This window comes from Equus przewalskii, chromosome 7, assembly GCF_037783145.1.
Source record: "Equus przewalskii isolate Varuska chromosome 7, EquPr2, whole genome shotgun sequence".
Lineage (NCBI taxonomy): Eukaryota > Metazoa > Chordata > Mammalia > Perissodactyla > Equidae > Equus > Equus przewalskii.
The window spans coordinates 55,141,674-55,156,795 of NC_091837.1; the positions used below are offsets into that span (position 1 = coordinate 55,141,674).

The window sequence follows — 15,122 nt, forward strand, 5'->3', positions numbered from 1 at the left end:
TCCACCAGGAATTCCTACATGACTACAAATGATTGATTTAAGAAATTTCTTTGTGAGCAGGAGAGTATGGTGGTTAGATGATGGCCTTAGATTAAAGCCTTGGTTTGAATCCCAGCTCCACTACCCATCAGCTGTTTAACCTTATCTAGCAGTTTACTCTTTCTGAGCATAAGTGTCCTTACCTTTAATATACGAATGCAATCTACCTTATAGAGCTGTTCAGAGTAGTAAATGAGAAAATATGTATAAAATACCCAGTATAGTCCTTGACTCACAATAAGCATTAGGTTAGTGGAAGTGTTATATTGTTGTAATATTGTACAAATGATAACCTTGAATTAATAACTAAATCCTATTCCTTTTTCCTAATTTAGGTCGATCAGTTTCTAAATGTCCCAGATTTGAGAGACTTGATTGGAAGCCAGGACCCTGCTATCTCTCTAAATGTAGGATGACTTTCTCCTGCAGCCAAATGTTTACCTTCCCCCGCTGTCTACTCCCATATGTCTTTTTTTTTTTGGAGGAAGATTAGCCCTGAGCTAACATCTGTGCCCATGTTCCTCCACTTTATATGTGGAATGCCTGCCACAGCATGGCTTGACAAGTGGTGCATAGGTCTGCACCCGGGATCTGAACTGGTGAACCCTGGGCCGCTGAAGCAGAATGTGTGAACTTAACTGCTGCGCTACCGGGCTGGCTCCCTCCCCGCCATATGTCTTTTTGTTGTATGTCAGGGATTTGGAAGGTCACAGATGAGGAGTCAACTTAACATATAAAAAATGGAAGGGGAGAACATCAGCAAGGATCCCCTTACCTGAAGTTATGTAATTCTTCTGAGCCTGAGTAGACAGTCTTACATGTCAGCTCACTCCAACCATCTTGTTTTTAGCACCTTTGGTGAGCTAAAAACACTGAAGTAACACTCCTCCCGCTAATGTGAAGAATTGACATTTACTGAGTCCTTAATATATGCCAGGAAATAGCCTAGAATAGAATAGAATAAGCCACTCAAGCGTCAATTTATAGAAGATGTTTTCCTTATTCTTACACCATTGTGTTGCATTGTTGAAGCACATGTTTCATCTGCATCTCTGGACCAGAACCTTTTGTTATTGCACCAAGCCTGTACGGTCAACAAGTGTAGAACACCTCCACTAAGAAACCCCACCCAATACATGGTCCATCTGCGCTACCCAGAGCAGCACTTTACAGTTACAGCCACACAAAGCAAACATACTAGGTATTTGGATATTTTCTTCTTATATTGACTTTCTTCTCATTGCCACTTTATTTTCCATCAAATTTTCAACATCCTCTAGGTCAGGCTGCTTCTAGGAAATCAGGCTTGATTGGTCGTGATTTTCCTGCTATCTCATCTATGGGAACCCAGTCTGTCAAGACACCTTCCAAGGCGTATTGGTGTGATTTACTAATCCTATTTTAGCTCCTTTGTTTGTTCATTTAAAAAATATTTTGACCTAGAGAACCAAGTTTAATCAAAGTCTGGCATATATAGTGTTGCCTTTTGGCTGTATTAAATAAACGCTTGATACTTACAATGTTGATAATCACGACAACTTGTTAAGTGATGTAAGTGTCAATCAGCTGGGAAAACATAAATTTGGCCCAAATAGGGGAGAACAAATGCAGGAACTCATCTTAAGACCACAGACACAGCTTAATTAATTAAAAGATCTGGTGCCTATGCTCACTCTTCCAGTTTTAGCTAGTTTTAGTCTACTTATGGACTTAAAGGAGGTAGTCCATTGGGATTAGGAAAAAGGCAAGTATATTCGCTTAACTGATCATGGTATCTGGTCAGCCCTAAGGCTTTTGGAGATTCAGGGTATCTGGAAGAAGCCCTGCAACAAGCAGCCATCGGCTCAGGAGAAGATGATAACTGGCTCAGGAGAAGAGACTACTGTAGAGAGGGACCTTTTTCTGGTACGCTACACTTGCAAAGAGAGGTAAAGATCCGATGGAAGAAGAAAGAAATCCCGTTACTCTTGCTTTCATGGAATACTAGGGAGGATCAAATGATCCTTTAATTATGCGTTGAATCATCAATAATAGTAGGTTTGGCAGGGAAGCATTAAAATAAATTCTTTCTAGCTTGCAGGCTTTTTGCCTGGAAGTTTGCCCAATGTGACCTTTGGCTACATGCCTCAGTTTCCATTATTGTCTTCCACAGCCCCCTTCCTTGCTCTGCACAACTTCTTTTTCAGAATTTTAAAAAGAAAATAAAATTCAACACTATGTGGTTAATTGATCTAATTAAGTGTGTGATTCACTTATTCTTTAGAAAAGTGTACAAGTATTATTTAATACATACGGTGCTTCTAACAATTTCTATAAATATTTAATATTAGATCCTGGCTAAGTTATGCCTTACTGTAACACTCGTCCAGTGGAAAATCAGATTCAACTTGTGATTTTTAACTCACATTTTTCCTAAAGCATTCCATAATTTTGAGCATTGTCCATACTGTATATATTTACATATTGCCAGGAAGATAAACTTATAAAGTATATCTTCAGGATAAAAATATTTATGCATTTACATATTATAAACTTTCAATTTAATGCAGAGATTTATACATACACTTTATAAGTAGGAATGCGAGAGGCAGTTGAATTAGTACATAAAGGTTTTATTTAAAGTTTTCCCCTTCCAAGCAAGCTTCATTTACACATTCTAATACTGTACAAAATTTACATTCTCTGTGACTTATTTATTCACTTTTCACTTTCTAATAGTTTGTGTCTTTCTGAAATGCAGAAAGCTTTACCTATAGTTCTCATAAATGCTTTTATTTAATTTGGCTAGAAATAAAAAATAAATGAAGAACAAGTCTAAGGAAAGCAAATATCCTTGTATAAACTGTGACTTTCAGAAGAAATGGTGACAGTTGATGATAAAAGGTTCTGAAGCAGACCTTGCTCTCTTCGTGACGTCAGCTGGGGTTTTCTCACAAAGTACTGTACTGTAACTTCTCTTTCTTTCTATATAGTCATATGCTTTCAAGGAAAAAGAAATGAAAGTTGATTGCACTGGATATACATATTTATATATATTTTTTTACAATGGATCCTTTGGATCTGAACATACAAATAAATACAAAAACAACAAAGATTGCACTTTACTGTAGAAACAGCATTGGATTCTAGTACACCCATCCATCTTAACATGCTCCGCGGTGAAAGCTGATCACCAAGGCATTTTTAATCTGTGGCTTCCCCGTCTTGTTTTGAACGACACATTGGTTGAGGGGTTCAACAACATCTCTGGGTGATGAAAAAAATATTTTAGGCCTTTCTTTACTCCAAGCTGCTGCTGTTCTAGCTCTGAAGAGCTTGAAAATCAAATTCGTGTTCCTGCCAGTTTTGCTCTTTGATTGGCCGCAGTGCGACTACGACACGCTCTCCTGACCTTCTGCTCCTAAATTCCTGACGCTTCTAAAGATGACTAGCGATTGCTCGCTTAGCTGAGCTCAGGCATCTCTGGTGATAACAAAGGAAACAGGATGAGTTGGGGGAAGAAGGAGGGTAAGTCGTGTGCTATTCTAGAGCTAAATCCAGAGCCATTGCTAGAGCCAAAGGGAGGGAGAGGGAGAAACATTTGTCAGGAGCTGTAATGCGCTCCTGTGGCTCTTTTAAGGTGTGTGTTTTAGCGACAGAGAGACAACTGGGATTGTCCTTAAATTATTCTTTCTTTTTGACCCTGGATTCCTGAAAGCAATCTCCCAGGTTGCATTATGGGTTCAGTTTGGGTCAGCTGTATTAGCCATCAGAATCTCTTCAATGTTGTAAGACTGGCTTTGTCAGTTGTACCTTTCGAAGCAAATAACACGTGTTTACGACTTATATACTGCAAAAAATGAGACAGCATGAGCCTGCATGAACTCAATAGCGACATAGTATATTTTGTTCTAATCTTTCATACAAAATTAAGGACACAGAAATTATGACTCCAGTTAGCCTAGAACCTACAGGGCAGAGAGCAATTGCTATGAGAGCCAACATCTTCCTCTTTTCCGATCCCAAGAGGTGCTGTAAGGGGCAGAAGATATACGAAATGAAGTTATATAAAAACAAAAATGTTCCTCTTTAACCCTATGTGATTTTCTATAACCGTTTTGCCTATGGAGTCGGTGATGCAGCCACAGGTTAGGAATATAGAATCAAGTGGCGACTTCTGTAATGCAGTGTAAGTATTTTGGTGGGTCAAATTTTGAATCATTCATGAACACAATATCCCCAAAACTTCAACACAGATCACATGCAGGTAGACTACAATGCACAATACTGGTCTTAGGTCTCTCTGGGGGCACTCTTCTGTATGGTATCTTTCTCCTTTTGAAAGTTAAGATCCACATGAGGACTTTTTGTAAAGCTAGGACAAGTTAAAACCAGTCTGAAATGGAAGGGTCTGTCACCACAGGAAGTTTGGTGTGATCTGAGTTACAGACACGGTATCCGTTCAAGAACAGGTCTTTTTCTTTTGTAGTTGCTTGTAAATCATCAAAAACCAAGAGTGGGTTTCGGCAGTTGTACCAATAGAACGCACTGCTCCTATTATAATAGTGATGTCATTGCTTCCTAGAAGGTGATACTGTTCATTCCAGGGTTTCCCGGTGTTATTTGTTGTAAGGTACGCAGGCGGGCAGGATAACTGTTGCACAGGCTGGGCCGGCCAGTGGTTCTGCTACGTCTCCTTCCAGTTCCGTCCAGGTGCCTTTTTCTGGACAGTAGCATATTGTAGATGACTTGTAGGCCCCCTGTAAAGGCAGAGCAGGGATCATTTAGGGAAGGATGTTCAGAGAAGTGCAATGGCAGCCTTACCTATCGCCTTTACATTGGGAAGAAAATATTTTGATTCTCTGCTCGTGCTAAAAAATTCCAAACGAAAGCAATGGATTTTCAACTGTTCCATTCCAAGGGAAAATTTGAGACTGACAAGATCTCAAAATTTTGTTTATTTGTGTGGGTGTGTGACTAATCCTAAAAGTCAAGTATCTAGAGCACCCTAGATGATCAACAAATCCTTTAGAAAAACTGACCAAATTTGGAAATTGTCCAACTGGTTTAACTTAAAATAAAGAAAAATCTACCTTAAATATTCAATTAATTGAAGTAAATGGATTTTTGATCGTCGCCTCACTTTTCCATTTTTATTTTACTTCTGTAGAGAATCAGAGATGAGATTTAAAAACAGTTTAAAATAAACTAGAAAGGAAGTCTTGCCAATTTCATCACACATGGGTTTATTTATTTTCAAGAGCCCACATGAGAAATAAAAAATGTCTTTAATCTTGGTTCCTTTGTCAACCTCTGGGGCTAGTGTTTGTATACACATTTCCCTTCCCAAACCAAAGCAGCTTTGTTTTTATCATAGGCCACAAACAAACAAAATTCCCAACCAACCTAATAACCATTTTCTGAAAGTGTATTCCTGGTGGCTGGTTCCATATGTACAATTGCAGCTAGCAATTTGCACTAGTGAACAAGCACATGTACCAATATCTAGTTATAGGTGTCAGTACCTATTTTCCTCCATATAACTAATAACTTTTTAAAGCTTCCCTAAAACTTTATGTAACAACCTTGTTTGATGCAAAAGAAGAAAACTAACTAGTATTATTAAAACCCCAAATTAATCTTATAAAACAAGCACATATAAATAGGAAAATATTAAAAAGTCATTTTTTTTAAGGATTGGCCTTAAGCTAACATCTGTTGTCAGTCTATTTTTTTTTCTTTTTCTCTCCAAAGCCCCCAGTACATAGTTGTATATTCTACTTGTAGGGCCTTCTAGTTGAGCTGTGTGGGACGCCACCTCAGCATGGCTTGATGAGCTATGTGTAGGTTTGTGCCCAGGATCTGAACCAGCAAAACCCTGGGCTGCCGAAGCAGAGAGCACAAACTTAACCACTCGGCCATGGGGCTGGCCCCTAAAACAGTCATCACTTACAAAGTGAATATGAAGACCATGAGACCCTACGTGTCTCCTGATGTGATGTAGTTTGAACTACACAGCCACCTCCTCAGTGTTCTGGCCCCCTCAAAGAGAAAAATAATAAAAGAAATTTACAAAAAGAAAATAGCTGAATCTAATTAAGTCTTTAACTATAGAAACAGGACTATTTTAAATGATATCACAAGGTAATCATTAGCCAATTCCAGAATATCAGATATTCTATATGATGACTGATCCTGTTTTTTCAACAAGTCAATGCCATGGACCAAGAAGTGAGGCAGGGGTAATTTTCCAGATTGCAAGATATGTATGAGAAATAATAACCAAATACAAATGAGACTTGTTGGATCTTGACTTGAACACACCAATTTGACAAAATCCATTGTTTTCAAGTCGATAGGAGAAATTTGAATAAGGATTGAATATAAAGGAATTATTATCAATTTTGTTGAGTGTCGTGATAGTGTGTTTACATAAATGAATGATTTTTTTAGATAAACATTGAAGCAGTTAGGGTGTAACAATATGATGTCTAGTATTTGCTTCAAACTGCTTCAACCAATATTTTTTAAAGGGCGCATAGATGAAATAAGTATGGCAAAATGTTGATGGACGTTCAAATTGTATGATGTTTTAGTGAAGGCCCATTGAACTCTCCATTTTTGCGTATGTTTGGGAATTTTCATGATAAAGAGAGGAAAAAAGTGAAAAGCAATGACAAATTAAAACATCCTAAATAGAATTTGTGGATATTGAGTAATTAATTTCCATTTTTCATGCCTTACTGGTCAGAAACTTTTCAGACTCTTCTATTTAACCAATTTCAACAGAACATTTGTAAAACCACTTCAGTCTGACTTTGAGTTGGAAAGCCAGAATTGCAGAGAGATGGCCGTGGGAGAGAACCAGAGATCTGCCACATTTTGTGACACAGTTGACCAGACAGCAAGGCAGCTCTACAGCAGCCACACTAATTCTATTTTACTACTTAAAGTAATTTACTGCTTGCATGTAAGCATGATACTCTTAAAAGGTACATGTTGGGGTGGTAACACATTTGGAGAGAAATAAGAAGCAAGCATAAATAAACAGGAGGACGAGGAGGTCAACGTGGACACATACCATACTCCAGCTGTAGCCTCCCACAAGGTAAATGCTGTCATCAAGCACTGCACAGCCAGGACCACTTCGACCCTCCAAAATGGGAGTTTGGAGAATATTCCACTGGTCACCTTTTGGATCATAGCATTCCACGAGCATTACATCAAGGTGGGAGAAACCTAAGATGCATAGCAAAATGGAACCACAAAAAATAAACTCTCAGAGTCCCAATTTAAGGCCAGGGCTTCTTTTAAAAAAATGTCTAGAGCCAAGAAGTAGATAATTGTGTTTTGGAAGACACAAAAGTGTGAATAAATGTACTAGTGAAATTGGGTGACATGTCAGAAAGACCTAAAAAACAAACAAAAAAACCCCTAAACTCTGGGTGTTTGGGGTTAATTCAAAGCAAGAATGTTTAACTAGATGTTATTGGTAAAATTTGATTATAAGGGGGTAGATCTTCTTGAAAATGATTTCTTAAAGCCTTATTAAGAAGGTTTAAAATAATAATAGTTAAAGCAAGCATTTTATAGAGTGCTTACAATAAGCTAGTTGTTTTCTAAGTGCTTTAGGTAAATGGACTCAGTTAATCCCCTCAGTCGCCCTGTGAGATAGTTATACCATTGTATTCATTTCATAGGCAGGGAAACCGAGGGACAGGGAAAGTGAATGACTTGAGTAAGTAGACAGGCTGAGATCCGAATCCAGGTGAACAGGCTTCAGAGCTCACAGTTTTACAGACTAAACTACTATATTGCTTTTGTTAGATGAATACTTTACTCTCTCAAAATCTTTTAATGAATTAAAAATACGTTGTCCAGCCTCTTTAACTTTTTTACAGCCTGACTATGTTTATAAACAGCTATGATGACATGAACAGGTTCCAGTATCTACTAGGGATCAAGGTGTAGAGTAGGAGCTAACTTCTACTGAAGGACTTCTCCCGCTTTTGATAATTTGATAAAGTTAATTTGATAAAGCTTCTTAGTGGCTGGGGAAGTCACTAGGTCGCAGAGAACAACTTAGGTTTCCGGACTCCATTGGAGCCCTCCCTTTAATTTAGGGAGTCAAAAATCCCTAGTGGGAGCTTCATGGTCACCGAGCAGACCAAATCTTCAATGATTTTCTTTTCCTAGTTAAATGCATGCTAGCTGATTATTGCAATGCATATACTAAATTAATCAACATGCTGGACTCTTCAAAGTAATTGAGAAGGTAGAATAATTTTCATTCTTGAAGAGGCAGACAGATCATTTCAGGCCACTAACTTCTAACATAAAATAAATCACACAGATTTGGGAACAATAGAGCAACGTGCTTACTGCTACTGTGTGGCACATTCCTTTCCTTTACCATTAAGATTGACAATGACTTTTGAAGCATGTATACTTGGAATAAGAATTTGGGCAAATTCCTAGTTCTGAAGTTCTACTGGCATTGTATGAGGATATGTGTGCCTTCTCTGTACTAAATACATAATTTATATGTTGATTGTAATCCTCATGACTACCAAGGAAAGTATAATTTTCTCTTTTATACAGATGTGAGGGTAAGTGTCTTAAGTAAGACCACACAACTATAAATGTCTAACTGGGATTCAAACCCAGGCTTACATGCAAAGTCCACACCCTTTTCTCTATGCCATGATGCCTCCCTGAGCCAACTTAATTTTGATTTTTCATTTAGGCTATCATTACCCAAGTCTTTTCTGTCCAAGTATAATACTAAACATTAAAAGTTACTAAAATTTTTAGGCATTCTTATGCAAAAGAAATTGATGGAAATCAGATTTTAATGTAGAAAGCTACAAAGTTAATATAAAATATGTTGACGTAAAGGAATGGTGTATGGATTGAAATGAAGCAGCTCCAGTGAAAGAGAAAAAGAATAAAATGGGAGGAGTTCCAGCAGTAAAGATAATCCTCTCCCACTGGGGAGAGCTCTAGGATGAGCGCCAGACATAGACCAGGATATTGACATTTCTGGTTGAACATGAACTTGGAAATATTTACATAAAAATTACACTTGTCCGGTCTTTATTACATTTGGGATAAATATGTATTCGGAAAAATAGAAAAAATGTCTATGTCTAACCCATTTTTAAAGATGGGTATATAATTGAAAAATAAATGCATAGATAGGCCTTATCTACCGTACTCAGAAGGCCTGTTTCCCATTTCAATTTCAAGGGTCACAAAAGGTCAGAGCTGGATGAAGTTTTAGATATCAGTTGAACCAGTTTCTTCATTTTCAGATGAGGTAAATGAGACAAGCAGTTCAATAACACTCTTAATATCAGAGGTCTCTCTGCTTTCCTGTCAAATTCAGTGTTATGCACATAAAGTTACATACATCCACAAAAACTACAAAAATCTGTAGTCATATACACATACGGAGAAGAAAAGGTGCCAAAACATGGCTTTAAAAACACTATGCTTCAGATAAGTTCTTTATTAAAAAAAGCAGATGGAATTTGAGAATCATAGTTTGATATTCAACTCTTAAAAGAAATAATTCTAAATTTTGATTTGAAATTCCACAAAATTTTTTCTTTAAGAAAAATCATGTATTTGTTTCTTTGTTGCAGCTATGACTAAAGTTTTTTAAGATTACTACAAAAAACAACTTTCTGGAAAAAATCCATTACTATAGCTTTGGTGATAAGGAATAATTTATTTTACTGAATCCATTGTTTCAACAAATTGGGTTTTTCAGTTATTAATGCTCTTGTTTTTTATTTTCTGTAGACATCATTATTCATTTCTTTAATGTGTGTGTTAACTTAAAAATAATCCTATCTGCAGAAGAGCCGAAATAAACGCTTGCCCAAGGGTACTGCTAATTTACACCGACTAGATTTTATTTGGTCAACATGTTTTTTACTTGGTTAACTATGATTATCTAACAAGAAACCCCCTTAGCAAGAAACATGAGATGCAAATGTTATTGTGATTAGAAAAACAAAGAAAGACCTTTCAAATGATTTCCTCCAATTGCATACAAGCGATCATTCATTACAGCCAAAGTGTGGATGGCGCGTTTTGTGTTCATATCTTGTTTTCGAGCCCAGACGTCCATTACGGGGTCATAGCAATATAGCCATGGGACATACTCTCCATTGTGTACACCTCCTGTGAATTAAACATATACATACAAGTCAAGAAAGTGCCTTGGAATGGAACTTTGTAACAGAAAGTGGAGGAACGACTTGCCTGAAATGTATATTTTCCCATTGTGCACTGCTCCTGCATGAGCTGCCAGAGGCTGTGGCAGAGACGACACATAACGCCATTCGTTCGTTTCTAGGTTGTAGCACTCCACACTGGACAGATAGCCGGTTTCATTCCTTCCACCGATAACGTATAGATGTTTGTCCAACCGACACGCATAGAAACTGGCTCTTCTACAATGAAAACAACAACCCACCGTAAATCACAAAAGAAGCCCAGTCAGTCAGGGAAAGGAGGTACATCCTGCTTCAGAAAGGGTTGTTTGACCTTTGGAAATGACATGTATTGCTACCCTATAATTCTGAGACCCTATACAGTAATCATATGCATTGCCCATTCTGGTTAACGTTTTTGAAATTAAAGTCACAGTAGAGGAGAAATTCACTAACTCTTCGTTTGAGCTCTTTTTATCTTGCTTTTTATACACTGTTAAAATGTTCTTTAATGTTTGGGATATTTGGTACCTTGTAAGGATATCACAGCTCAGTAAGACAAAGTGAAAAATGAGGTAGATAATGTAACAATAATAAATTATCTTGACATTCACTTTCTTCATGGTCCTTCAAGGGTCATTGTTCCCAATTTATAAGAGAACTACATCATCAAAATTTTTCTTCAATTATCATTTTTTCTTTTTCCCCCCAGTACTACGGCAAATAGAGAAACTTTTGTGAACTGAATATCATGTTGAAATTTTGCCCTCATATAACCAAGTACAGGAATTTCACCTATGTAGCTTCTACTGTTGATTCCTACACAGCTATAGGATATTTTTTAGTTTCTTTTCAAGAAAGGCTATATTAAAGTATCTCACTTTGCCATCAAAGGCAAAAGAAGCAAGCTGTGTTGACAGGTCTGGAGACAGGGAGACCAATTCTGATGTAGACCATAATCTAAGAGTGAGATATTTAGGACTTGAATTAGAGTTTTAGTAGAAGACATGGAAAGAGATGATGCAAAAAAGATTTCAAAGGAAGATGTAAGACTAGTAACTACTAAGATATGAGAGCAGAGGGAGAATAAAGGTTGGAAGAGGACTCAGAAACATGGAGTTAGCTTGACTAGGTTGGAATCTTAAGCAAGTCCTTGACCCTTTACCTCTTTTTCCTCATTGATGCTACTGGAATAATATACTTCATAAGGATAACACGTGGTCTAATACTGAAAAAGTGAAATTGTTAGGCGCCACACCCCTCAGAGAATATAATTTATGTTTGATGAATTAATGGTCTTCATAAAAATTGATACCAAGGCTCTTGGCCAACATCAACAGCAAGATGAGGAGCCCTAGAGGTTTTATCAGGTAAATCTACATGGTTTGAGGATTTTCCAAGCTGTGTTTACAAAGTGCCAATACCACTGGGAAGCAGCACATAGCATCCTGATTAACAGTTTGGTCTCTGGAATCAGATTGCCTGGCTATATGATTTATTAGGTGTGTGGCCTTTGACATGTTACTTCACCCCCTCAGCCTCAGATTGCTCACCTGTAACATGGCGATGATGATGGTACCTTCCTCACAGGGTTATTCCGGAACACGTATGTAAAGTGCTTGTCATAGTGTCTAGCATTTTGTTCATGCTCAGGAACTATCAGTTAAATATTATCTGGTTTAAAAGTTAGCCATCAAGATATTTGCATATAAACTTTTCTTAATAATATTTTAAGTGATGACTAAATTCTTTAACGTTTGTTTAGATGATTTATTACCATATAGGTATGGTACATGTTATAGATGGTGATGTATTCAGTTCTATTTTATTTTATTTTTTCCAGCTTTACTGATGCATAATTGACAAATAAAATTGTAATATATTTAAAATGTACAACATGATGATTTGATATATGCATACAGTATGAAATGATTCCCACAATCAAGTTAATTAGCACATCCATCACCTCATAGATAACTTTTTTTTAGTGAGAACACTTAACATCTACTCTCTTAGCAAATTTCAAGCATACATTACAGTATTATTAACTATAGTCACCATACTGTACATTGGATCCTCAGAACTTATCTTTTTTTGTTAATTCTTTTTTTTTAAATGCTTTTGGTGAGGAAGATTGGCCCTGAGCTAACATATGTTGCCAATCTTCCTCTTTTTTTTTTGCTCCCCAAAGCCCCAGTACATCCTAGTTGTGGGTCATTCCAGTTTTTCTATGTGGGATGCTGCCACAGCATGGCTTGATGAGTGGTGTGTAGGATTGCACCCAGGATGGGAACTGGCAAATCCAAGGCCACTGAAGTGGAGTGTGGGAACTTAACCACTTGGCCATGTGGCCAGCCCCAGAAGTTACTCATCTTTCAACCGAAAGTTTGTACCCTTTGAGGAACCTCTTCCCTTTCCCCCCGACCCCTAGCCCCTGGCAACTACCATTCTATTCTCTGTTTCTTTAAGTTTAACTTTTTTTCCCTAAGATTCCACATATACATGATATCATACAGTATTCATCTTTCTCCATCTGGCTTATTTCACTTAGCATAATGACTTTCAATTTCATCTATGTTGTTGCAAAGGGCAGAATTCCCTTCTTTCTCATGGCTGAATAATGTTGCATTGTATCATTACATTGTATTATTATATTGTATTATATTGTATTATTGTATATTATATTGTATTGTATATATTATATTGTATATATATATATAAAATACATATATATATATACACACACCACATTTTCTTTATCCATTTATCTGCCAACAGACACTTAGGTTGTTTCCATATCTTGGCTATTGTGAATAATGCTGCAATGAACATGGGAGGACAGACATGTCTTCAAGACACTGATTTTGGTTCCTTTGGATATATATGCAGAAGTAGGATTGCTGGATCGGATGGGTCAGTTTTTTTCTTTTTTTTAATAGTTCTGCAATTGTTAGCACCATTGATAATGTTAGAGTAATATTTTGGCTGTCTTTGCTTTTTCTAGATGTTTTTGATACTCTTGAAAGAGATGTGTGCTGTGGAAAATTCAGAAGGATGATGAAGAACAACAGTGATGGAAAAAGGAGGAAGGAAAAAGGTAGGAAGGAAAATAAAGAGCAGACAAGATGGATTTCATAGAGCAAGCATTATTAACCTGGGCCCATGTCTTATGAGGGGTCCATGAGGCTCTGAAATTGTAATAAAATTGTAATAAAATGTTGTGTATATATATGTTTTGTACATGTGCATTTTTTGGAGGAATATGTTTGGAGAAAGATTTTGGAGGAAGCTTTTAATCAGATTATCAAAAGAATCACTAACCAAAATAACTGGGGATTTCCTGGCATACATGAGTAAAAACACATCTAAATATACAATGAGCTTTAAAAACAATTACAAAATTAAGTGCATACAGATAGACCACTGATTCCTTCCATTTCTCTAACCAGATTTCAATTGCTCTCTTATTGAATATGATAGATCAAGCTTATTTAACTAAAGTGCTTTTACCTTTTTAAGTTAAAATGTTTCATTGAAAAGAGTGACACATAACTACGAAAATCTGTACTAAAGTAACACAGATATTTCTTTGCACCACTGACACAAGGGTAGGTCAGTATCTTGTTTCATATGATTCTATGACAGGTATTGGAGACTCTGAAATAATTAATTTACTAATTTCACTAATGGGCCATCTGTTGATAATTTGAACTATGTGGGTTGTAAGGTGGTGAGTTCTATGCACTATATAAAGGTCCAGAAGAGAAAATGCCTGTTAGTCATGACAAGTGTGAAAACACTCTCTCTAATAAGTTTAGATCATGAAGAATAAGAGAAAGATCTCCTGTTGGTAGTGTGAACTCCTTTTATCTAGTCTAAATTTCATTTCTCACTTTTTCTGATCTGGTTCCTTCCTTCCTCACTGTGACACTGAGTCAGCCTGTAAGAGCTTGCTCTCATTTTAGCTGAGCTATTCTTAATTTGATGCTCCATGTGTACTCCTAGTTTTATCCACACAGTGTCACTGTTAGGATCTAAATGAAAAAAAAAAAATCAGTAGGTTTCACTTCCTGACTAAAAGTGCATTTTTGTGTAAAATTCCAACAGTGAAGATTCTGAGTCTTTGACTTATTCCCTTGCATGCCCAAAGGGAGAATTCATGAAATGCATTATGGAAACACCGGATAGTTAATGGTCTGTCAGCAACTGTGAACATTTGCCCAAGGCTAAAATTTTACCATACCAGGTCTCTCTTGGGAATGTTCCCTGCCTCTCCTCCCCACAAGAAGAGCACACCTGATTAGGCCATTTTATTTTTTTGGAAAAATACGTTCAAGAATGTTAAAGATTTTTTAATAGGATTACGCTATTTGTATTTCAAATTGTTTATCTCTCCCTTCTCTGGCTGTCCCCCTCCCTCAATGCCAGAGGCAACATTCAATGTATTGAGATAAGTTTAAAAAGACTGCCAATGACTTCTACAAACATACTTTGAACCCTACATATTGTACAGTCCTTTCTGACCCTTAAGGAGGTCAGTTTATATCCTAAAGCACGAAATTGGATTACTATAACCTCATCTCAGGCTTGATTTTTGACTTTCATCGTCAGGTTGGAAATAACAACAGAGTTTTCAAACAGAATATTGTTTCGCATTGTTTCTTTTAAGACTGCTAGAAACAAAATATTTACGTTTTGGAAACATTTTTGATGTATTTGCTTCTAGCTTTTCACTTACTCTGTGAAACATAAGCTTTGTTGCTGTGGCTCTCCAAACCACTTTTTCTTTTTCTTTTCCCTTTTTTCTAGACTTGCTAAAGCGTAAGATCTCCATAAGAATAATACCTAAAATGTATATTTTTATCGAAAAAAGTTAGTCAC

The 15,122-nt window shown here is 36.8% G+C and overlaps 1 protein-coding gene across 1 annotated transcript in view; it reads right to left on the reverse strand.

Moving 5' to 3' along the window:
• Positions 1 to 2,630: 2,630 nt before the first annotated feature.
• The window catches only part of KLHL14 (kelch like family member 14), a 93,982-nt gene continuing 81,490 nt past the window's right edge, over positions 2,631 to 15,122 (reverse strand). The window contains exons 5-8 of the mRNA XM_070627544.1: positions 10,291 to 10,481; positions 10,051 to 10,209; positions 7,100 to 7,257; positions 2,631 to 4,778 (exon numbers count right to left, since the gene is read on the reverse strand). Coding sequence (XP_070483645.1) covers positions 4,638 to 4,778; positions 7,100 to 7,257; positions 10,051 to 10,209; positions 10,291 to 10,481 — 649 coding nt within the window. The 3' untranslated portion in view covers positions 2,631 to 4,637. The remainder of the gene's footprint in view (positions 4,779 to 7,099; positions 7,258 to 10,050; positions 10,210 to 10,290; positions 10,482 to 15,122) is intronic.